Genomic DNA, 26106 nt, shown 5'->3' with positions numbered 1-26106 from the left:
CCACAATGAGCACAGCCATTTTCCAGCGAAATATAGCATTCACAAAAAGCAGAAATAAAGATAAAATTAATTACTTACCTTAAATTATCTTCATCAGATGACACTCATAGAACTTCATGTTACACAATACATGCATGTTTTGTTTGATAAAGTTCATATTTATATAAAAAAATCTCAGTTTACATTGGCTTATTAGATTCATTAGTTCCAAAAACATCAAGTGATTTTGCATAGCCACATCGTTTCAACAGAAATACTCATCACAAATGTAGATGATAATACAAGTTATACACATGGAATTATAGATATACCTCTCCTTAATGCAACTGCTATGTCAGATTCTTTTTAAAGTTTACGGAAAAAGCAACACATGCAATAATCTGAGACGGCGCTCAGAACAGAAGCCAAATTAGCCGCCATGTTGGAGTCAACAGAAACCAGAAAATACATGATATATGTTTCCTTACCTTTGATGAACTTCATCAGAATGCAGTCCCAGGAATCCCAGGTCCACAATAAATGCTTGATTTGTTAGAAAATGTTAGAAAATCTGTTATTTATGTCCAATTACCTACTTTGGTTAGCGCGTTTGGTAAACAATTCCAAAGTCAGAAAGCGCGTCCAGTATAACGTGACGAAATGTCCAAAAGTTCCGTAACAGTCAGTATAAACATGTCAAACGATGTACTGAATCAATCTTTAGAATGTTGGTTACATACACCTTGAATAACGTTCCAACCGGAGAATTAGAATGACTTCAGATGAGCGGTGGAACGCAGGTCCATCCCCTGTGAACGCGCATAGTGAATGCATGGTCAACTCGTGGCAGTGGTGACTATTTCCTGTGTTATTCGACCCCCCCCTTCACATTAGAGTCATCAGACAAAGTTATATTGACTGTTGACATCTAGTGGAAGGTGTAGGAAGTGAAAACTCATCCATATCTCGCTGTAATTTCAACACGAGCTTGGTTGAAAATCTGCCACCACCAGAAAAAAAACAGGAAGTGGAATTTCTGTGAGTTCTTTTATACTCACAGACATCATTCAAACAGTTTTAGAAACTTCAGAGTGTTTTCTATACAATACTAATAATAATATGCAAATATTTGCGACTATGACTGAGGATCAGGCCGTTGAATATGGGCACCTCTGTGCACCTTTCATCCAAGCTACTCAATACTGCCCCTGCAGCCATAAGAATTAATGGAGGAGGGGGCGGGGGAGAGGGTGATTGGCGATTCTATATCTGACAGCAGTACTAAACAGCTTCAATGTAGCATTATGAGCGAGACAGGGCCTTATTGAGTGGAGAGAGACAAAAAGGTTAAACACATACAGTGCCTTCAGAAAGAATTCAATCACCTTGACTTCTTCCACATTTTGTTGTGTTACACCCTGAATTCAAAATATACTTTCTCACCCATTTACACACATAATAACAAAGTGAAAACATGTTTGATTACAGCTGTGAGTCTCTCTGTGTAAGTCTCTAAGAGCTGTGAGTCTCTCTGTGTAAGTCTCTAAGAGCTGTGAGTCTCTCTGTGTAAGTCTCTAAGAGCTGTGAGTCTCTCTGGGTTTGATTACAGCTGTGAGTCTCTCTGGGTACGTCTCTAAGAGCTGTGAGTCTCTCTGGGTATGTCTCTAAGAGCTGTGAGTCTCTCTGGGTATGTCTCTAAGAGCTGTGAGTCTCTCTGGGTAGGTCTCTAAGAGCTGTGAGTCTCTCTGGGTAAGTCTCTAAGAGCTGTGAGTCTCTCTGGGTAAGTCTCTAAGAGCTGTGAGTCTCTCTGGGTAAGCCTCTAAGAGCTGTGAGTCTCTCTGGGTATGTCTCTAAGAGCTGTGAGTCTCTCTGGGTATGTCTCTAAGAGCTGTGAGTCTCTCTGGGTAAGTCTCTAAGAGCTGTGAGTCTCTCTGGGTATGTCTCTAAGAGCTGTGAGTCTCTCTGGGTATGTCTCTAAGAGCTGTGAGTCTCTCTGGGTAAGCCTCTAAGAGCTGTGAGTCTCTCTGGGTAAGCCTCTAAGAGCTGTGAGTCTCTCTGGGTATGTCTCTAAGAGCTGTGAGTCTCTCTGGGTAAGCCTCTAAGAGCTGTGAGTCTCTCTGGGTAAGTCTCTAAGAGCTGTGAGTCTCTCTGGGTAATTCTCTAAGAGCTGTGAGTCTCTGGGTATGTCTCTAAGAGCTGTGAGTCTCTCTGGGTAAGTCTCTAAGAGCTGTGAGTCTCTCTGGGTAAGTCTCTAAGAGCTGTGAGTCTCTCTGGGTAAGCCTCTAAGAGCTGTGAGTCTCTCTGGGTAAGTCTCTAAGAGCTGTGAGTCTCTCTGGGTAAGTCTCTAAGAGCTGTGAGTCTCTCTGGGTAAGTCTCTAAGAGCTGTAAGTCTCTCTGGGTAAGTCTCTAAGAGCTGTGAGTCTCTCTGGGTATGTCTCTAAGAGCTGTGAGTATATTTGGCCATGTGTTTTATGTTATTATCCTGCTGAAAGGTGAATTCATGTCTCAGTGTCTGGTGGAAAGCAGACTGAACCAGGTTTTCCTCTAGGATTTTTCCTGTGCTTAGCTTCATTCAGTTTCTGTTTTTCTCCTGAACCACCCGCCCCCAGTAATGTGTTGTATTGGATTTGCCCCAAACATTCAGGACAAAAAGTTCATTGTTTTTCAACAATCAATTTTTGCAGTATTACTTAAGCAGCTTGTTGCAAACAGGATGCTTGTTTTGGAAAATTGTATTCTGTACAGGCTTCCTTCTTATGGATTATGTGGAGTATCTACAATGTTGTTTATCCATCCTCAGTTTTTTCCTATCACAGCCATTAAACTCTAACTGTTTTAAAGTCGCTATTGTCCTCATGGTGAAATCTCTGAATGGTTTCCTTCCTCTCCAGCAACTGAGTTAGGAAGGACACCTGTATCTTTGTAGTGACTGGGTGTATTAATACACCATCCAAAGTGTAATTAATGATTTCACCCTGCTCAAAGGGATATTCAAAGTCCAGAACAGACAATGGGAGGCACACGGTACTACAGTACATGGAACCATGGCTACAATTCCACATCAGGTAACTGATGCAAGCAGTAGGATTAGATTTTAAAAAACAGATAAAAATACACCTTATGGAACAGCAGGGGCTGTGAAGATACACACACTCTACACACACACACACATGGATTTTGTATTGTAGATATGTGATAGTAGAGTAGTGACCTGAGGGAACACACTTAATATGTTGTGAACAGTGTAATGAAATGTAATGTCATATTTTGTATTGTATATAACTATCTTAATGTTCTGGAACCCAGAAGGAGAATCTGCTGCTTTGGCAGCAGCTAATGGGGAGCCTCAATAAATACAAATGGCAACTTTTTAAATGTTTTACCCTTCTACCAATAGGTGCCCTTCTCTATGAGGCATTGGAAAACCTCCTTGGTCTTTGTGGTTGAATCTGTGTTTTAAATTCATTGGTTGAACGAAGGACCTTAATATAATTATGTGTGTGGGGTACAGAGATGAGGTAGTTATTCAAAAACCGTGTTAAAACACTATTATCCCACACAGAGTGAGGCCATGCAACTTATGTGAATTGTTAAGAACATGTTTACTCCTAAAGATTTGGAAAAACATAATTCCTCTTTGATGTTATTCAGGCCAGCAGCATACCACCCTGCTTACCACTGCTGGCTTGCTTCTGAAGCTAAGCAGGGTTGGTCCTGGTCAGTTCCTGGATGGGAGACCAGATGCTGCTGGAAGTGGTGTTGGAGGGCCAGTAGGATTCACTCTTTCCTCTGGTATAAAAAAATATCCCAATACCCCAGGGTAGTGACTGTGGACACTGCTCTGTGTAGGGTGACAACTTTTGGATGGGACGTTAAACGGGTGTCCTGACTCTCTGAGGTCATTAAAGATCCCATGGCACTTATTGTAAGAGTAGGGGTGTTAACCCCTGTGTCCTGGCTAAATTCCCAATCTGGCCCTCAAACCATCATGGTCACCTAATAATCCCCAGTTTACAATTGGCTCACTCATCCCCCTCCTCTCCCCTGTAACTATTCCCCAGGTCTTTGCTGCAAATGAAAATGTGTTCTCAGTCAACTTACCTGGTAAAATAATGGATAAATGGGGTAATGAGTAGGCCAGTGACTCTATTTAATACATTTTAGAATAAGGCTGTAATGTAACAAGATGTGGGAAAAGTCAAGGAATGTGAACACTTTCTGAAGGCCCTGTACATGCAGATATGAACATGCACACACACAGGACCACTAGTAACACAGTGCCAGGATGTGACTGCAGCAAGTCCTCTGTCCTGTCGCAGTTCACACATTTACACAGGGATGCATCCACCCACACACACACACACACACACAGGACAACTAGTAACACAGTGCCAGGATGTGACTGCAGCAAGTCCTCTGTCCTGTCACAGTTCACACATTTACACAGGGATGCATCCACACACACACCCACCTCTTTGTGCAATGCTATCAGATTTTGTGTCTGCTCAGTTGGAAAATGAGAAAAGAGGGAAAAGAATGAAGATAAATAATGATTTATAGTCGCAACGTCTATAGGGACGTTCAGGTTGGATTTCTCCTGGGCTAAAGGACCCAAAGACATATCAACTGAATCTTTTCTGTTTAGAGTTGAGAGACAACTTTTCAAGTCAGTGTTTCAAAACAGAGTGTATATTTAGTGTCTCTCTGTGTCAGTCAGATAGTGGTATGTGATATCAACACCCCCTCTAATCAATACGGCTTGATTAGTGGTTGTAGATGGCTCTCTGTGGGTCGATAAGGAGACACTTTCTGTCCAGCGGATAATTGTCTTAAAACTCTCATTACAGGAAAAGAGGAAGAGAGAGAGGAAAGGCAGAGAAGAGGAAGAGGGGGAGGAAAGGCAGAGAAGAGGAAGAGAGAGAGGAAGAGAGAGCAGCTGGGGGTGGTAATATGTCCATTCTGATTTAAGATGCGTAGAAAATGGTGTAATAGTGGAAATGGTCCGACTTATCTTAGATTGCATTTGGCTTCAGTGGAACAATACATTATTATCTCTTCATCACCTGATATCTACCAGGGTGTTTATCAATGAAATAATCGATGGACAAACACAATCACAGTCTGGTGTCAAGTGCCCCCCCACACACACTTTCCATTCTTGGGCACTAGAAACTGGGTAATTGAGATTAGAGTTGGAGACACCAAAGGAGAGAAGACATCAATGTTTTGCATTAATAAATCATTTCATTTAAAATAATGTTACAATTCATTACAATAAGTCAACAAGTTAAATGACTTCAGCTTTCATCAATTCAACCCTGTGTGGTTCTCTTCAGATTGTTTCATTTTCTCATTTGCTTGATTTGTCAGACAGGTGAAGATACTGTAGGATAAGAGAAGTAGAGCTTGCCTAATATCTTAAATAAAGAGTTGAAGACGAGGGACAGAGGAGTGTTTGAGAGAGATATCGCAGATTACAGGGCAAGATAGCAGAGACATGATTGACAAGTGAAGCAGCCTATGGGAGTGAGACATGATGATCCATTGCGTAAACAGCCTAAGCCTGTTGGAGATTCAGGTCCCAAATCAAATCACTCACAGATACAGGAAAACCCATTGGTGTAGCAGTGCCTGGAGAAGTGAGTACACCATCATTTTGCCAGAAAATCTTTCATAGAAAAACAACAAATGCATGTTAAGCCCACATCAATGCTTATACCGCACAAGGAGACCATTTTTTAGGTCTGGGAAAAATATAAAATAATATTTTTGGGAGGGTCTAGTTGCCCTTTAAAATAATTAAGCAAAATACCATGTGGCTCGCAGTGTCTGTACTCTACAATGTAGGCCTACAGTAGAGTACATGTGATTACAGAGTTTTCAAAATAAATGCCCTCCAGATTGATACAATCATAATTATATCATGTAGGCCTAATTTGCAGTCAACATTTAAAGATGCACTATACAGAAATAGCTCCGCCATTTCCTGGTTGCTAAAATTCTAAGTTCGCCTAATTTCAGTTTGTGACAAAACAATAAGTAATTGTACAGAGAGTCTTTGTACATTCTCAACCTCTATGAACTTGTTGGGTCGCCCAAATTTACATATTGCAGCTTTAATTAGGAAGTTTTCCTTGGGAAAGCATTTGGAAATGTTCATTCAAAACAGCACATGACTGAATTGAGCACTGCAAAGATTCAACCAAGACTTTGGACCAAACTGTTTCAGTACCTGGTTTGCTTACCCATTGTTTCTTTATTTGATTAATTTAACCTTTATTTAACTAGGCAAGTCCTACCTACCCTACCAGCTGTGAGCTGGAAGTGACTAGACCCAATGTCCACTGAACAAAAAGTGGGTTTTGTGCATATTTATTTTACTGAACCTTTATTTAAACCTCTGTGGGGTTTAGGGTGTATACCTCCGTGTAGCTCCTACTACACCACTGTTTAAACCCTGCTGTAGGTTAAAACTGCATTTAAAGATGTGTGTGGTGTTGCATCAGCATCCGACGATAACATCCACCAGATATTGAATCAGGCGTGTTACTGCTTGGCTGGGGCAAAAGTCTGCACCCACACTGGCCCTCTGTTAGAATACTGGCCAGCCCTGTTCTATAGTAACTGATCTAGTGTTTCTCAGTGGGAGGGAGACCCCTGCAGGTCGTTCTGAGCACTGCAGCTCCTTCAGATACACAAGGACCAATATATCAATTGAACCAAAGACTCACCTAAACCAACACCATAGACATATCCTACAGACTGACAATCACGATGTGTTTTCTAAAGCATCACACCTTTTCTCAAGAACAGAAAGACACAAAACATGTAAATCGAGATGCACTTTGAGTTCAGTGTTATTTACAACCCAGTATAAATACAGTCTTCATGAGACCCTAGCATAGAATGAATACATATTGAGCTTAATGTGGTCAACATCTTACAGGGTTCTTTTTGTGCTATTCTGTCCAATGTCTGAAATGTCCACATTAAAAATGATATATATATATATATATGTCTTTAGGAGGTACACAAAACACACAGGTGAAGTAAACATGTTCCTTGTTCAGGTATCTGTCAAGATGGCAGAATACTTTCCTGGGATCCAATTCATGATGAACATTCTGTGTGTGTGTGTGTGTGTGTGTGTGTGTGTGTGTGTGTGTGTGTGTGTGTGTGTGTGTGTGTTTAATGAGAAGGTTTGTGTATTCAAAAATGGCTTCAGGGCAATTTCAGCATCTGTAAACCGAAACAGAACCAGCAGCTGAAACACACATGCTACCCTTGGTTCTGCTCGGCCCAATAGTCACAAATAAAGGAAATGTATGGTTTCTCTCTCTCTCTGTAATAGTCTCTTCAGTAGATCTCTTTGAAATGGAGATAGTGGCTACAAACAGGAGATAATATCCATATGTCAATCTGTCTGTGTGGTTCATATGAGTCCAGTCTCTTGTATCATGGGGCCGGTTCCCTCCGTCCGTCTGTCTAGACTCATTCTGGGAGTTCAGTTCAGAGTCAGAGAGAAGGGTTGTTTCTACCTCCAGGGTTCCAACCTAGACTCTCACAGCTGTCCATAATCAGTCGACACACACACACACACACACACACACAGTTCCTGTTTTAGAACTTTTCAGATGCGTCTCCTCAGTCCATCACCAACAGCCGTTTCCTCTTTTAGAACAGGTTCTGTTCCATCATTACTAACCGTTTCCTCTTTTAGAACAGGTTCTGTTCCATCACTACTAGCCGTTTCCACTTTTAGAACAGGTTCTGTTCCATCACTACTAGCCGTTTCCTCTTTTAGAACAGGTTCTGTTCCATCACCACCAGCCGTTTCCTCTTTTAGAACAGGTTCTGTTCCATCACCACCAGCCGTTTCCTCTTTTAGAACAGGTTCTGTTCCATCACCACCAGCCGTTTCCTCTTTTAGAACAGGTTCTGTTCCATCATTACTAGCCGTTTCCTCTTTTAGAACAGGTTCTGTTCCATCACCACCAGCCGTTTCCTCTTTTAGAACAGGTTCTGTTCCATCACTACTAGCCGTTTCCACTTTTAGAACACGTTCTGTTCCATCACCACCAGCAGTTTCCTCTTTTAGAACAGGTTCTGTTCCAGCACCACCAGCCGTTTCCTCTTTTAGAACAGGTTCTGTTCCAACACCACCAGCCGTTTCCTCTTTTAGGACAGGTTCTGTTCCAACATCTGTAACCCTCTTTTGTTCTCTTCTTCCACTGCACTCTGTTCCAGTCCAGAGCACTCCAAAGTGGCCACAAAACACCCAATGGCGTTGCACGTGTCAAATCCCTTGTCCAATATCGTCCCAGAGAACCATCTCCTTCATCCAAGCCCACCACAAGACGTTAGCCTCCTTAGCCAATAGTCACAGGTCTCCATGGAGTTTTGACCAAAGAGGTGATGTATGAAGGCATGTATCTAAGTCTTTAGAGTTACTTATTCACCTGTACAAACCTGCTATATGTTTCTACTGTAGCTTCCTGTTGGCTTGTGTTTATATCGTGTGCTTGGGTTGTATTCAAGGGTTCATGGTGAATAACAGCTTAAGTTGTAGTGTGCGTCGTTGTTTCTCCTTCAGTCAGACCATTTGTAGTTTGATGTAGTTTGATGGTGTGTGGTGGTTGTTGATCTGTAGTTGCTGTTATTGGCATGTAGAAGTTGTAGTTTGTAGTTGGTGTAGTAGTAGTTGTGTGAGGACAGGTAGTGGTGGTAGTTCCGGGCCGAACCAGACCAGAGGGACGGATGGAGGAGAGCATGTTTAGGAGGTGATGATCTCTCCTCCTAGGTGCCTCCATCCCTTCTGTGTCTCAACAGCTGGAAGATATTCTGAAACAGACACACGGCTCAGGAAACAACAACATGCGCAGGCTGGCAAGAATGCACAATATGAACATGAACATGAACACACACACACACGCCCAGGCCCAGGCCCAGGCCCAAGCCGCTACTGCTGTACCAGAGACAGAGGCAGGCAAAGCCTTACCTTGCTACACATACCTTCTTTACTGCAGTTCTTATTGTCCTTATCCACAGCCTCCTCTTCCACCTGGAGACACACAATATTACACAAGTGAAATGTGCAGCATAAGACTGCTGGTGAGCCAGTAGACAGTACATGGCAGCATAAGACTGCTGGTGAGCCAGTAGTCAGTAAATGGCAGCATAAGACTGCTGGTTAGCCAGTAGACAGTACATGGCAGTAGAAAACTGCTGGTTAGCCAGTAGACAGTACATGGCAGCATAGGACAGCTGGTTAGCTAGTAAATGGCAGCATAAGACTGCTGGTTAGCCAGTAGACAGTACATGGCAGTATAAGACTGCTGGTTAGCCAGTACATGGCAGTATAAGACTGCTGGTGAGCCAGTAGACAGTACATGGCAGCATAAGACTGCTGGTGAGCCAGAAGACAGTACATGGCAGCATAAGACTGCTGGTTAGCCAGTAGACAGTACATGGCAGTATAATACTGCTGGTTAGCCAGTAGACAGTACATGGCAGTAGGAGACTGCTGGTTAGCCAGTAGACAGTACATGGCAGTATAATACTGCTGGTTAGCCAGTAGACAGTACATGGCAGTAGAAGACTGCTGGTTAGCCAGTATAAGACTGCTGGTTAGCCAGTACATGGCAGTATAAGACTGCTGGTTAGCCAGTAGACAGTACATGGCAGTATAAGACTGCTGGTGAGCCAGTAGACAGTACATGGCAGTATAAGACTGCTGGTTAGCCAGTAGACAGTACATGGCAGCATAAGACTGCTGGTTAGCCAGTAGACAGTACATGGCAGTATAAGACTGCTGGTTAGCCAGTAGACAGTACATGGCAGTAGAAAACTGCTGGTTAGCCAGTAGACAGTACATGGCAGTATAAGACTGCTGGTGAGCCAGTAGACAGTACATGGCAGCATAGGACTGCTGGTTAGCTAGTAAATGGCAGCATAAGACTGCTGGTTAGCCAGTAGACAGTACATGGCAGTATAAGACTGCTGGTGAGCCAGGTAATGGCAGTATAAGACTGCTGGTGAGCCAGTAGACAGTACATGGCAGCATAAGACTGCTGGTTAGCCAGTAGACAGTACATGGCAGTAGAAAACTGCTGGTTAGCCAGTAGACAGTACATGGCAGTATAAGACTGCTGGTTCGCCAGTAGACAGTACATGGCAGCATAGGACTGCTGGTTAGCTAGTAAATGGCAGCATAAGACTGCTGGTTAGCCAGTAGACAGTACATGGCAGTATAAGACTGCTGGTGAGCCAGTAGATGGCAGTATAAGACTGCTGGTGAGCCAGTAGACAGTACATGGCAGCATAAGACTGCTGGTAAGCCAGAAGACAGTACATGGCAGCATAAGACTGCTGGTTAGCCAGTAGACAGTACATGGCAGCATAATACTGCTGGTTAGCCAGTAGACAGTACATGGCAGTATAATACTGCTGGTTAGCCAGTAGACAGTACATGGCAGTAGAAGACTGCTGGTTAGCCAGTAGACAGTACATGGCAGTAGAAGACTGCTGGTTAGCCAGTAGACAGTACATGGCAGTATAAGACTGCTGGTGAGCCAGTAGACAGTACATGGCAGCATAAGACTGCTGGTTAGCCAGTACATGGCAGTATAAGACTGCTGGTTAGCCAGTAGACAGTACATGGCAGCATAATACTGCTGGTTAGCCAGTAGACAGTAGATGGCAGTATAAGACTGCTGGTGAGCCAGTAGACAGTACATGGCAGCATAAGACTGCTGGTGAGCCAGTAGACAGTACATGGCAGCATAAGACTGCTGGTTAGCCAGTAGACAGTACATGGCAGTAGAAAACTGCTGGTTAGCCAGTAGACAGTACATGGCAGTATAAGACTGCTGGTTAGCCAGTAGACAGTACATGGCAGCATAGGACTGCTGGTTAGCTAGTAAATGGCAGCATAAGACTGCTGGTTAGCCAGTAGACAGTACATGGCAGCATAAGACTGCTGGTTAGCCAGTAGACAGTACATGGCAGCATAAGACTGCTGGTTAGCCAGTAGACAGTACATGGCAGCATAAGACTGCTGGTTAGCCAGTAGACAGTACATGGCAGCATAAGACTGCTGGTTAGCCAGTAGACAGTACATGGCAGTATAAGACTGCTGGTTAGCCAGTAGACAGTACATGGCAGTATAAGACTGCTGGTTAGCCAGTAGACAGTACATGGCAGTATAAGACTGCTGGTTAGCCAGTAGACACTACATGGCAGTATAAGACTGCTGGTTAGCCAGCAGACAGTACATGGCAGTATAAGACTGCTGGTTAGCCAGTAGACAGTACATGGCAGTACACAACCCTCTTCTCACCTCTTTCCTCCACTTGAGTTCACAGAAGACTCTCTCAACGCACTCATGCAGGTAGTTGAACTGGACACAGCACAGGACAACAAAGGGTTAACTCTCTGCACATTGATACATCATGTTCAGACATTCGTTGGGACTCTGAAAAGGTATGTACTGTGAGTGTGTGTGAGACTCACGTAGGGAGTAAAGATCTTGACCCAGCGAGGTTTCTTCTCTGCCCTGGCGTACTGGAAGCAGAAGGCCATGCCCTCCTCATCAGTGTCCCAGTGCTGCATCTCCACCCACTCAAACACGATCACCTGGTTCTGTTATAGAGAGACAGGGTCAACACACACACACACACACACACACACACACACACACACACACACACACACACACACACACACACACACACACACACACACGTTCTCCATACCTCTAGCGTTCCCTCTTCTGTGCAGGCGTGCAGTTTAAAGTGGTGTATGCTGATGGCTGTGACGACGTGGCCTTTGCGTCGGGAGTCACAGGAGCAGTGTGGGAAGATGATCTCATTGTAGCCTTCACAGCCCCGTAACATACTGAGATACTGGGGGAAAGAGAGAACATTTAGGGGGCCAGACAACTGCTTCTAGAAACCATCCTATGTTCCATGTCTATTTGGTTATAGATGCCATATATATACCAAGTCTTACGCTACATGACCTAGTGTATTCCCATCTATTACAGCCCTTAACCACAATGGAAGACCAGTCATGTACTCCCTGACGAGGACCATGCAGTTGAAACGTGTCAGAGTTTAAATCTGTTTCCATTGAACATGCCATACAAAAAAAGGCATTTTAATGCATTATCTGAAGAGGGCCTTGGTCCTCCTTTCTTTTTGACAGTCATGTACTGTATTTGCTCATTAGTTGTGACAGTAATGTCTGAGGTTTCTTCTCTGGCCATCTAGTGACTAGAAGAGAGGCAGAGAGAGACACTAACCATGGCCATCTAGTGACTAGCAGAGAGGGAGAGAGAGAGAGAGAGAGAGAGAGAGAGAGACACTAACCATGGCCATCTAGTGACAAGCAGAGAGGGAGAGAGAGAGAGAGAGAGAGAGAGAGACACTAACCATGGCCATCTAGTGACTAGCAGAGAGGGAGAGAGACACTAACCATGGCCATCTAGGACTAGCAGAGAGGGAGAGAGACACTAACCATGGCCATCTAGTGACTAGCAGAGAGGGAGAGAGACACTAACCATGGCCATCTAGGACTAGCAGAGAGGGAGAGAGACACTAACCATGGCCACCTAGTGACTAGCAGACAAGGAGAGAGAGAGACACTAACCATGGCCATCTAGTGACGAGCAGAGAGGGAGAGAGAGAGAGACACTAACCATGGCCATCTAGTGACTAGCAGGGAGGGAGAGAGACACTAACCATGGCCATCTAGTGACTAGCAGAGAGAGAGAGAGAGACACTAACTATGGCCATGTAGTGACGAGCAGAGAGGGACAGAGAGACACTAACCATGGCCATCTAGTGACCAGCAGAGCGGGAGAGAGAGAGACACTAACCATGGCCATCTAGTGACCAGCAGAGAGGGAGAGAGACACTAACCATGGCCATCTAGTGACTAGCAGGGAGGGAGAGAGACACTAACCATGGCCATCTAGTGACTAGCAGAGAGAGAGAGAGAGAGAGAGACACTAAGCATGGCCATCTAGTGACTAGCAGAGGGGGAGAGAGAGAGAGACACTAACCATGGCCATCTAGTGACGAGTAGAGAGAGAGAGAGAGAGAGAGAGAGAGAGAGACACTAACCATGGCCATCTAGTGACTAGCAGGGAGGGAGAGAGACACTAACCATGGCCATCTAGTGACTAGCAGAGAGAGAGAGAGAGAGAGACACTAAGCATGGCCATCTAGTGACTAGCAGAGGGGGAGAGAGAGAGAGACACTAACCATGGCCATCTAGTGACTAGCAGAGGGGGAGCGAGAGACACTAACCATAGCCATCTAGTGACGAGCAGAGAGAGAGAGAGAGAGAGACACTAACCATGGCCATCTAGTGACTAGCAGAGAGAGAGGGAGAGACACTAACCATGGCCATCTAGTGACTAGCAGAGAGAGAGGGAGACACTAACCATGGCCATCTAGTGACTAGAAGAGAGGGAGAGAGAGACACTAACCATGGCCATCTAGTGACTAGCAGAGAGAGAGGGAGAGACACTAACCATGGCCATCTAGTGACTAGCAGAGAGAGAGGGAGAGACACTAACCATGGCCATCTAGTGACTAGCAGAGGGGGAGAGAGAGAGAGACACTAACCATGGCCATCTAGTGACTAGCAGAGGGGGAGCGAGAGACACTAACCATAGCCATCTAGTGACGAGCAGAGAGAGAGAGAGAGAGAGAGAGACACTAACCATGGCCATCTAGTGACTAGCAGAGAGAGAGGGAGAGACACTAACCATGGCCATCTAGTGACTAGCAGAGAGAGAGGGAGAGACACTAACCATGGCCATCTAGTGACTAGCAGAGAGAGAGGGAGAGACACTAACCATGGCCATCTAGTGACTAGCAGAGAGAGAGGGAGAGACACTAACCATGGCCATCTAGTGACTAGCAGAGAGAGAGGGAGAGACACTAACCATGGCCATCTAGTGACTAGAAGAGAGGGAGAGAGAGACACTAACCATGGCCATCTAGTGACAAGCAGAGAGGGAGAGAGAGAGAGAGAGAGAGAGAGAGAGAGACACTAACCATGGCCATCTAGTGACTAGCAGAGAGGGAGAGAGACACTAACCATGGCCATCTAGGACTAGCAGAGAGGGAGAGAGACACTAACCATGGCCATCTAGTGACTAGCAGAGAGGGAGAGAGACACTAACCATGGCCATCTAGGACTAGCAGAGAGGGAGAGAGACACTAACCATGGCCACCTAGTGACTAGCAGACAAGGAGAGAGAGAGACACTAACCATGGCCATCTAGTGACTAGCAGGGAGGGAGAGAGACACTAACCATGGCCATCTAGTGACTAGCAGAGAGAGAGAGAGACACTAACTATGGCCATGTAGTGACGAGCAGAGAGGGACAGAGAGACACTAACCATGGCCATCTAGTGACCAGCAGAGCGGGAGAGAGAGAGACACTAACCATGGCCATCTAGTGACCAGCAGAGAGGGAGAGAGAGAGAGACACTAACCATGGCCATCTAGTGACTAGCAGGGAGGGAGAGAGACACTAACCATGGCCATCTAGTGACTAGCAGAGAGAGAGAGAGAGAGAGAGAGACACTAAGCATGGCCATCTAGTGACTAGCAGAGGGGGAGAGAGAGAGAGACACTAACCATGGCCATCTAGTGACGAGTAGAGAGAGAGAGAGAGAGAGAGAGAGACACTAACCATGGCCATCTAGTGACTAGCAGGGAGGGAGAGAGACACTAACCATGGCCATCTAGTGACTAGCAGAGAGAGAGAGAGAGAGAGACACTAAGCATGGCCATCTAGTGACTAGCAGAGGGGGAGAGAGAGAGAGACACTAACCATGGCCATCTAGTGACTAGCAGAGGGGGAGCGAGAGACACTAACCATAGCCATCTAGTGACGAGCAGAGAGAGAGAGAGAGAGAGAGACACTAACCATGGCCATCTAGTGACTAGCAGAGAGAGAGGGAGAGACACTAACCATGGCCATCTAGTGACTAGCAGAGAGAGGGAGAGACACTAACCATGGCCATCTAGTGACTAGCAGAGAGAGAGGGAGAGACACTAACCATGGCCATCTAGTGACTAGCAGAGAGAGAGGGAGAGACACTAACCATGGCCATCTAGTGACTAGCAGAGAGAGAGGGAGAGACACTAACCATGGCCATCTAGTGACTAGCAGAGAGAGAGGGAGAGACACTAACCATGGCCATCTAGTGACTAGAAGAGAGGGAGAGAGAGACACTAACCATGGCCATCTAGTGACTAGCAGAGAGAGAGGGAGAGACACTAACCATGGCCATCTAGTGACTAGCAGAGAGAGAGGGAGAGACACTAACCATGGCCATCTAGTGACTAGCAGAGGGGGAGAGAGAGAGAGACACTAACCATGGCCATCTAGTGACTAGCAGAGGGGAGCGAGAGACACTAACCATAGCCATCTAGTGACGAGCAGAGAGAGAGAGAGAGAGAGACACTAACCATGGCCATCTAGTGACTAGCAGAGAGAGAGGGAGAGACACTAACCATGGCCATCTAGTGACTAGCAGAGAGAGAGGGAGAGACACTAACCATGGCCATCTAGTGACTAGCAGAGAGAGAGGGAGAGACACTAACCATGGCCATCTAGTGACTAGCAGAGAGAGAGGGAGAGACACTAACCATGGCCATCTAGTGACTAGCAGAGAGAGAGGGAGAGACACTAACCATGGCCATCTAGTGACTAGAAGAGAGGGAGAGAGAGACACTAACCATGGCCATCTAGTGACTAGCAGAGAGAGAGGGAGAGACACTAACCATGGCCATCTAGTGACTAGCAGAGAGAGAGGGAGAGACACTAACCATGGCCATCTAGTGACTAGCAGAGAGAGAGGGAGAGACACTAACCATGGCCATCTAGTGACTAGCAGAGAGAGAGGGAGAGACACTAACCATGGCCATCTAGTGACTAGCAGAGAGAGAGGGAGAGACACTAACCATGGCCATCTAGTGACTAGCAGAGAGAGAGGGAGAGACACTAACCATGGCCATCTAGTGACTAGAAGAGAGGGAGAGAGAGACACTAACCATGGCCATCTAGTGACTAGCAGAGAGAGAGGGAGAGACACTAACCATGGCCATCTAGTGACTAGCAGAGAGAGAGGGAGAGACACTAACCATGGCCATCTAGTGACTAGCAGAGAGAGAGGGAGAGACACTAACCATGGCCATCTAGTGACTAGCAGAGAGAGAGGGAGAGACACTAACCATGGCCATCTAGTGACTAGAAGAGAGGGAGAGAGAGACACTAACCATGGCCATCTAGTGACTAGCAGAGAGAGAGGGAGAGACACTAACCATGGCCATCTAGTGACTAGCAGAGAGAGAGGGAGAGACACTAACCATGGCCATCTAGTGACTAGAAGAGAGGGAGGGAGAGACACTAACCATGGCCATCTAGTGACTAGCAGAGAGAGAGGGAGAGACACTAACCATGGCCATCTAGTGACTAGCAGAGAGAGAGGGAGAGACACTAACCATGGCCATCTAGTGACTAGCAGAGAGAGAGGGAGAGACACTAACCATGGCCATCTAGTGACTAGCAGAGAGAGAGGGAGAGACACTAACCATGGCCATCTAGTGACTAGCAGAGAGAGGGGGAGAGACACTAACCATGGCCATCTAGTGACTAGCAGAGAGAGAGGGAGAGACACTAACCATGGCCATCTAGTGACTAGAAGAGAGGGAGGGAGAGACACTAACCATGGCCATCTAGTGACTAGAAGAGAGGGAGAGAGAGACACTAACCATGGCCATCTAGTGACTAGCAGAGACAGAGGGAGAGACACTAACCATGGCCACCTAGTGACTAGAGGAGAGGGAGAGAGAGACACTAACCATGGCCATCTAGTGACTAGAAGAGAGAGAGGGAGAGACACTAACCATGGCCATCTAGTGACTAGAAGAGAGAGAGGGAGAGACACTAACCATGGCCACCTAGTGACTAGAAGAGAGGGAGAGAGAGACACTAACCACGGCCATCTAGTGACCAGCAGAGAGAGAGAGACACTAACCATGGCCATCTAGTGACTAGAAGAGAGGGAGAGAGAGACACTAACCATGGCCATCTAGTGACTAGAAGAGAGGGAGAGAGAGACACTAACCATGGCCATCTAGTGACTAGCAGAGAGAGAGGGAGAGACACTAACCATGGCCATCTAGTGACTAGCAGAGAGAGAGGGAGAGACACTAACCATGGCCATCTAGTGACTAGAAGAGAGGGAGGGAGAGACACTAACCATGGCCATCTAGTGACTAGCAGAGAGAGAGGGAGAGACACTAACCATGGCCATCTAGTGACTAGCAGAGAGAGAGGGAGAGGCACTAACCATGGCCATCTAGTGACTAGCAGAGAGAGAGGGAGAGACACTAACCATGGCCATCTAGTGACTAGCAGAGAGAGGGGGAGAGACACTAACCATGGCCATCTAGTGACTAGCAGAGAGAGAGGGAGAGACACTAACCATGGCCATCTAGTGACTAGAAGAGAGGGAGGGAGAGACACTAACCATGGCCATCTAGTGACTAGAAGAGAGGGAGAGAGAGACACTAACCATGGCCATCTAGTGACTAGCAGAGACAGAGGGAGAGACACTAACCATGGCCACCTAGTGACTAGAGGAGAGGGAGAGAGAGACACTAACCATGGCCATCTAGTGACTAGAAGAGAGAGGGAGAGACACTAACCATGGCCATCTAGTGACTAGAAGAGAGAGAGGGAGAGACACTAACCATGGCCACCTAGTGACTAGAAGAGAGGGAGAGAGAGACACTAACCACGGACATCTAGTGACCAGCAGAGAGAGAGAGACACTAACCATGGCCATCTAGTGACTAGAAGAGAGGGAGAGAGAGACACTAACCATGGCCATCTAGTGACTAGAAGAGAGAGAGGGAGAGACACTAACCATGGCCATCTAGTGACTAGAAGAGAGAGAGGGAGAGACACTAACCATGGCCATCTAGTGACTAGAAGAGAGAGAGAGAGAGAGACACTAACCATGGCCATCTAGTGACTAGAAGAGAGGGAGAGAGATATCTACTGGGTGAAATTCCACAGTGTGCCATCACAGCAGCAAGATTTGTGACCTGTTGCCACGAGAAAAGGGCAACCAGTGAAGAACAAACACCATTGTAAATACAACCCATATTTATGCTTATTTATTTTATCTTGTGTCCTTTAGCCATTTGTACATTGTTAGAACACTGTATATATATATATATAATATGACATTTGTAATGTCTTTACTGTTTTGAAACTTCTGTATGTGTAATATTTACTGTTAATTTTTTGTTGTTTTTCACTTTATATATTCACTTCGTATGTTGTCTACCTCACTTGCTTTGGCAATGTTAACACATGTTTCCCATGCCAATAAAGCCCTTGAATTGAATTGAATTGAGAGAGACACTAACCATGGTCATCTAGTGACTAGCAGAGGGGGAGCGAGAGACACTAACCATGGCCATCTAGTGACTAGAAGAGAGAGAGGGAGAGACACTAACCATGGCCATCTAGTGACTAGAAGAGAGAGAGGGAGAGACACTAACCATGGCCATCTAGTGACTAGAAGAGAGAGAGAGAGACACTAACAATGGCCATCTAGTGACTAGCAGAGAGAGAGGGAGAGACACTAACCATGGCCATCTAGTGACTAGAAGAGAGGGAGGGAGAGACACTAACCATGGCCATCTAGTGACTAGCAGAGAGAGAGGGAGAGACACTAACCATGGCCATCTAGTGACTAGCAGAGAGAGAGGGAGAGACACTAACCATGGCCATCTAGTGACTAGCAGAGAGAGAGGGAGAGACACTAACCATGGCCATCTAGTGACTAGCAGAGAGAGGGGGAGAGACACTAACCATGGCCATCTAGTGACTAGCAGAGAGAGAGGGAGAGACACTAACCATGGCCATCTAGTGACTAGAAGAGAGGGAGGGAGAGACACTAACCATGGCCATCTAGTGACTAGAAGAGAGGGAGAGAGAGAGACACTAACCATGGCCATCTAGTGACTAGCAGAGACAGAGGGAGAGACACTAACCATGGCCACCTAGTGACTAGAGGAGAGGGAGAGAGAGACACTAACCATGGCCATCTAGTGACTAGAAGAGAGAGAGGGAGAGACACTAACCATGGCCATCTAGTGACTAGAAGAGAGAGAGGGAGAGACACTAACCATGGCCACCTAGTGACTAGAAGAGAGGAGAGAGAGACACTAACCACGGCCATCTAGTGACCAGCAGAGAGAGAGAGACACTAACCATGGCCATCTAGTGACTAGAAGAGAGGGAGAGAGAGACACTAACCATGGCCATCTAGTGACTAGAAGAGAGGGAGAGAGAGACACTAACCATGGCCATCTAGTGACTAGAAGAGAGGGAGAGAGAGACACTAACCATGGCCATCTAGTGACTAGCAGAGAGAGAGGGAGAGACACTAACCATGGCCATCTAGTGACTAGCAGAGAGAGAGGGAGAGACACTAACCATGGCCATCTAGTGACTAGAAGAGAGGGAGGGAGAGACACTAACCATGGCCATCTAGTGACTAGCAGAGAGAGAGGGAGAGACACTAACCATGGCCATCTAGTGACTAGCAGAGAGAGAGGGAGAGACACTAACCATGGCCATCTAGTGACTAGCAGAGAGAGAGGGAGAGACACTAACCATGGCCATCTAGTGACTAGCAGAGAGAGGGGGAGAGACACTAACCATGGCCATCTAGTGACTAGCAGAGAGAGAGGGAGAGACACTAACCATGGCCATCTAGTGACTAGAAGAGAGGGAGGGAGAGACACTAACCATGGCCATCTAGTGACTAGAAGAGAGGGAGAGAGAGACACTAACCATGGCCATCTAGTGACTAGCAGAGACAGAGGGAGAGACACTAACCATGGCCACCTAGTGACTAGAGGAGAGGGAGAGAGACACTAACCATGGCCATCTAGTGACTAGAAGAGAGAGAGGGAGAGACACTAACCATGGCCATCTAGTGACTAGAAGAGAGAGAGGGAGAGACACTAACCATGGCCACCTAGTGACTAGAAGAGAGGGAGAGAGAGACACTAACCATGGCCATCTAGTGACTAGAAGAGAGGGAGAGAGAGACACTAACCATGGCCATCTAGTGACTAGAAGAGAGGGAGAGAGAGACACTAACCATGGCCATCTAGTGACTAGCAGAGAGAGAGGGAGAGACACTAACCATGGCCATCTAGTGACTAGCAGAGAGAGAGGGAGAGACACTAACCATGGCCATCTAGTGACTAGAAGAGAGGGAGGGAGAGACACTAACCATGGCCATCTAGTGACTAGCAGAGAGAGAGGGAGAGACACTAACCATGGCCATCTAGTGACTAGCAGAGAGAGAGGGAGAGACACTAACCATGGCCATCTAGTGACTAGCAGAGAGAGAGGGAGAGACACTAACCATGGCCATCTAGTGACTAGCAGAGAGAGGGGGAGAGACACTAACCATGGCCATCTAGTGACTAGCAGAGAGAGAGGGAGAGACACTAACCATGGCCATCTAGTGACTAGAAGAGAGGGAGGGAGAGACACTAACCATGGCCATCTAGTGACTAGAAGAGAGGGAGAGAGAGACACTAACCATGGCCATCTAGTGACTAGCAGAGACAGAGGGAGAGACACTAACCATGGCCACCTAGTGACTAGAGGAGAGGGAGAGAGAGACACTAACCATGGCCATCTAGTGACTAGAAGAGAGAGGGAGAGACACTAACCATGGCCATCTAGTGACTAGAAGAGAGAGAGGGAGAGACACTAACCATGGCCACCTAGTGACTAGAAGAGAGGGAGAGAGAGACACTAACCACGGCCATCTAGTGACCAGCAGAGAGAGAGAGACACTAACCATGGCCATCTAGTGACTAGAAGAGAGGGAGAGAGAGACACTAACCATGGCCATCTAGTGACTAGAAGAGAGAGAGGGAGAGACACTAACCATGGCCATCTAGTGACTAGAAGAGAGAGAGAGAGAGAGAGACTAACCATGGCCATCTAGTGACTAGAAGAGAGGGAGAGAGATATCTACTGGGTGAAATTCCACAGTGTGCCATCACAGCAGCAAGATTTGTGACCTGTTGCCACGAGAAAAGGGCAACCAGTGAAGAACAAACACCATTGTAAATACAACCCATATTTATGCTTATTTATTTTATCTTGTGTCCTTTAGCCATTTGTACATTGTTAGAACACTGTATATATATATATAATATGACATTTGTAATGTCTTTACTGTTTTGAAACTTCTGTATGTGTAATATTTACTGTTAATTTTTTGTTGTTTTTCACTTTATATATTCACTTTGTATGTTGTCTACCTCACTTGCTTTGGCAATGTTAACACGTTTCCCATGCCAATAAAGCCCTTGAATTGAATTGAATTGAGAGAGACACTAACCATGGTCATCTAGTGACTAGCAGAGGGGGAGCGAGAGACACTAACCATAGCCATCTAGTGACGAGCAGAGAGAGAGAGAGACACTAACCATGGCCATCTAGTGACTAGCAGAGAGAGAGAGAGAGACACTAACCATGGCCATCTAGTGACTAGAAGAGAGAGAGGGAGAGACACTAACCATGGCCATCTAGTGACTAGAAGAGAGAGAGAGAGACACACTAACCATGGCCATCTAGTGACTAGAAGAGCGAGAGAGAGACACTAACAATGGCCATCTAGTGACTAGCAGAGAGAGAGGGAGAGACACTAACCATGGTCATCTAGTGACTAGAAGAGAGGGAGAGAGAGACACTAACCATGGCCATCTAGTGACTAGCAGAGAGAGAGAGGGAGAGACACTAACCATGGCCATCTAGTGACTAGCAGAGAGAGAGGGAGAGACACTAACCATGGCCATCTAGTGACTAGCAGAGAGAGAGGGAGAGACACTAACCATGGCCATCTAGTGACTAGCAGAGAGAGAGGGAGAGACACTAACCATGGCCATCTAGTGACTAGAAGAGAGGGAGAGAGAGACACTAACCATGGCCATCTTCTTCTGTTCTGCTAATTTCTGTAGCTGGTAGGACTTCTCCTCTGCCTTGATAAATCCCCTTTTCACATCATCCACCGCCTGAGAGAGGTGGGGGGAGAGAGAGAGAGTAATGATGGACAAACCAACTGAACTCTCCCTTACACACACAAAATGCACACTCCCCTGACACACACACAATGCGCACTCCCCTGACACACACACAATGCGCACTCCCCTGACACACACACAATGCGCACTCCCCTGACACACACACAATGCACATTCCCCTGACACACAAACAATGCACATTCCCCTGACACACAATGCACATTCCCCTGACACACAATGCACATTCCCCTGACACACAATGCACATTCCCCTGACACACAATGCACATTCCCCTGACACACAATGCACATTCCCCTGACACACAATGCACATTCCCCTGACACACACACACACACCTGGTGGAAGCAGTAGCTGACGGCCAGTTGGTTGTCATTGAGCAGGATCTCCTCCTCGGTGGTGAAGAGCCACTTGCGCAGGGTGAGGCAGGTCCCAGGGACAGCAGATGTGTAGTTCTGAACATACAGCTTGTGGGGGAACTCATTAGGAGCCAGTTTACGCACTGAGAGACAGAGACAGAGAGAGATACAGAGAGAGAGACAGCGAGAGAGATCGACAGGGTTAGGTCGGTGGGAGAGAGACAGAGGGCGACAGGGTTAGGTCGGTGGGAGAGAGAGAGAGAGAGAGAGAGATCGACAGGGTTAGGTCGGTGGGAGAGAGACAGAGGGCGACAGGGTTAGGTCGGTGGGAGAAAGAGAGAGAGAGATCGACAGGGTTAGGTCGGTGGGAGAGAGAGAGATCGACAGGGTTAGGTCGGTGGGAGAGAGAGAGAGAGAGAGATCGACAGGGTTAGGTCGGTGGGAGAGAGAGAGAGAGAGAGATCGACAGGGTTAGGTCGGTGGGAGAGAGAGAGAGAGAGAGAGATCGACAGGGTTAGGTCGGTGGGAGAGAGAGAGAGAGAGAGATCGACAGGGTTAGGTCGGTGGGAGAGAGAGAGAGAGAGAGATCGACAGGGTTAGGTCGGTGGGAGAGAGAGAGAGAGAGAGAGAGAGAGAGAGAGATCGACAGGGTTAGGTCGGTGGGAGAGAGAGAGAGAGAGAGAGAGAGAGAGAGAGAGAGATCGAACAGGGTAGGTCGGTGGAGAGAGAGAGAGAGAGAGAGAGATCGACAGGGTTAGGTCGGTGGGAGAGAGAGAGAGAGAGAGAGATCGACAGGGTTAGGTCGGTGGGGAGAGAGAGAGAGAGAGAGAGAGAGATCGACAGGGTTAGGTCGGTGGGAGAGAGAGAGAGAGAGATCGACAGGGTTAGGTCGGTGGGAGAGAGAGAGAGAGAGAGAGAGAGAGATCGACAGGGTTAGGTCGGTGGGAGAGAGAGAGAGAGAGAGAGATCGACAGGGTTATGTCGGTGGGAGAGAGAGAGAGAGAGCGACAGGGTTATGTCGGTGGGAGAGAGAGAGAGAGCGACAGGGTTATGTCGGTGGGAGAGAGAGAGAGAGCGACAGGGTTATGTCGGTGGGGAGAGAGAGAGAGAGCGACAGGGTTATGTCGGTGGGAGAGAGAGAGAGAGAGCGACAGGGTTAGGTCGGTGGGAGAGAGAGAGAGAGCGACAGGGTTAGGTCGGTGGGAGAGAGAGAGAGAGAGCGACAGGGTTAGGTGGGTGGGAGAGAGAGAGAGAGAGAGCGACAGGGTTAGGTCGGTGGGAGAGAGAGAGAGAGAGAGAGAGAGAGCGACAGGGTTAGGTGGGTGGGAGAGAGAGAGTAGAGAGAGAGCGACAGGGTTAGGTGGGTGGGAGAGAGAGAGAGCGACAGGGTTAGGTGGGTGGGAGAGAGAGAGAGAGAGACAGGGTTAGGTGGGTGGGAGAGAGAGAGAGAGAGAGAGAGAGAGAGAGAGAGCGACAGGGTTAGGTGGGTAGGAGAGAGACAGAGAGCGACAGGGTTAGGTGGGTGGGACAGAGAGAGAGAGAGAGAGAGAGAGAGAGAGAGAGAGAGAGAGAGAGCGACAGGGTTAGGTGGGTGGGAGAGAGACAGAGAGCGACAGGGTTAGGTGGGTGGGAGAGAGAGAGAGAGAGAGAGAGAGAGCGACAGGGTTAGGTCGGTGGGAGAGAGACAGAGAGCGACAGGGTTAGGTGGGTGGGAGAGAGAGAGAGAGAGAGAGAGCGACAGGGTTAGGTGGGTGGGAGAGAGACAGAGAGCGACAGGGTTAGGTGGGTGGGAGAGAGACAGAGAGCGACAGGGTTAGGTGGGTGGGAGAGAGACAGAGAGCGACAGGGTTAGGTCGGTGGGTGTTTTCCGGTTGTGGCTAGATGATATACAGCTACCGAAGGAAAGTTCCGTGTTTCAGTTGCGTCAAGGAAAAATGTAGTATTTTACCTAACCCTTACCCTTTTCCTAACCTTAACCTAATTCTCCTAACCCACTACGTTAATTCTCCTAACCTGCTGCGTAAGTTCTCCTAACACGCTACGTTAATTCTCCTAACCTGCTGCGTAAGTTCTCCTAACCCACTACGTTAATTTTCCTAACCCGCTGCGTAAGTTCTCCTAACCCACTACGTTAATTCTCCTAACCTGCTGCGCAAGTTCTCCTAACCCACTACGTTAATTCTCCTAACCCGCTGCGTAAGTTCTCCTAACCCACTACGTTAATTCTCCTAACCTGCTGCGTAAGTTCTCCTAACCCACTACGTTAATTCTCCTAACCTGCTGCGTAAGTTCTCGTAACGCGGCTATGAAAAGCCAATCTGTATACCATCTAATCAAAACTGTGTTTCGCTACAAATAGAAATGCTTTGCTCATATCCCAACCAACCAGACACCACAACTCCCTCAACAGCAACATCATGAAGAAGTGATTCAATCAACAAAGCTCCTGGGAAGGAATGTTAACCTCTATGATTAAAGACACACACAGACAGACACTCACACACACACACACACACACACAGACAGACAGACAGACACAGACAGACACACAGACAGACACACACAGACAGACACACAGGAGTAGGCATTAGCCTCTATGATTAAAGACACACACAGACACACACACAGACAGAGACACACAGACAGACACACAGACAGACACACAGACAGACACACAGACAGACACACAGACAGACACACAGACACACAGACAGACACACAGACAGACACACAGACAGACACACAGACAGACACACAGACAGACACACAGACAGACACACACAGACAGACACACAGGAGTAGGCGTTAGCCTGTCTTTGATGGAAGAGGGACAGGGCTGACTCAACAGATGTTACTGAGTGGAGACAGACTTCATTAAATGAATGAAAGACTGGCACCAGAGATCCTGGTGTCTACATGTTGGTACATTCATGGGAGAAATGTGCAGGTCTCTACCCCAAATTAATGGGAAAGATGAGCAATGCTACCCACTGTAGCAGGATATACAAACAACATACACACTTTAGCTTGACTATTGAGACTTGAGTGAACTGTCCCTTTAACGACTCTGTATGTGAGTAAAATGTGCTTTAGGGGGAAGATTCTGACCATATCAAAGTTAGAACAACCCAACATTAGCTATCAATCATTCATTAAGGCCATTAAAGCGTCATAGAGCTTTTTACAGATCTCTCAGGTCCACTCTCAATCTGAATGTAGTAAGAGGACCGCGCACGCCCTCTCTCTGGGCAGAGGCCAAAGTCTCAGGTGATTCAGGTTAATGCTAGAGTTAGCACATGGAAAAAGACTATTTTTATTTTATTTATTTCACCTTTATTTAACCAGGTAGGCTAGTTGAGAACACCTTTATTTAACCAGGTAGGCTAGTTGAGAACAAGTTCTCATTTGCAACTGCGACCTGGCCAAGATAAAGCATAGCAGTGTGAGCATACAACAAAGAGTTACACATGGAGTAAACAATTAACAAGTCAATAACACAGTAGAAAACGAAGGGGGGGTCTATATACAATGTGTGCAAAAGGCATGAGGAGGTAGGCAAATAATTACAATTTTGCAGATTAACACTGGAGTG

At 46.8% G+C, this 26106-nt stretch overlaps 1 protein-coding gene across 2 annotated transcripts in view; it reads right to left on the bottom strand.

The window, feature by feature from the left end:
- Positions 1-4981: 4981 nt before the first annotated feature.
- The window catches only part of LOC116376521 (sorting nexin-27-like), a 32343-nt gene continuing 11218 nt past the window's right edge, over positions 4982-26106 (bottom strand). The window contains exons 7-13 of one of the 2 annotated variants that reach the window (XM_031837471.1): positions 22494-22657; positions 22039-22128; positions 11733-11882; positions 11491-11619; positions 11318-11377; positions 8992-9040; positions 4982-8820 (exon numbers count right to left, since the gene is read on the bottom strand). In XM_031837471.1, coding sequence (XP_031693331.1) covers positions 8753-8820; positions 8992-9040; positions 11318-11377; positions 11491-11619; positions 11733-11882; positions 22039-22128; positions 22494-22657 — 710 coding nt within the window. In that variant the 3' untranslated portion in view covers positions 4982-8752. Of the gene's footprint in view, positions 8821-8977; positions 9041-11317; positions 11378-11490; positions 11620-11732; positions 11883-22038; positions 22129-22493; positions 22658-26106 lie in introns of both variants that reach the window. The other variant, XM_031837475.1, reaches the window with a different exon arrangement.

This window comes from Oncorhynchus kisutch, linkage group LG2 (assembly GCF_002021735.2).
Source record: "Oncorhynchus kisutch isolate 150728-3 linkage group LG2, Okis_V2, whole genome shotgun sequence".
Taxonomy (NCBI): domain Eukaryota; kingdom Metazoa; phylum Chordata; class Actinopteri; order Salmoniformes; family Salmonidae; genus Oncorhynchus; species Oncorhynchus kisutch.
The sequence above is the reverse complement of the archived record's forward strand: the minus strand, read 5'-3'. Positions and strand labels throughout refer to the sequence as shown.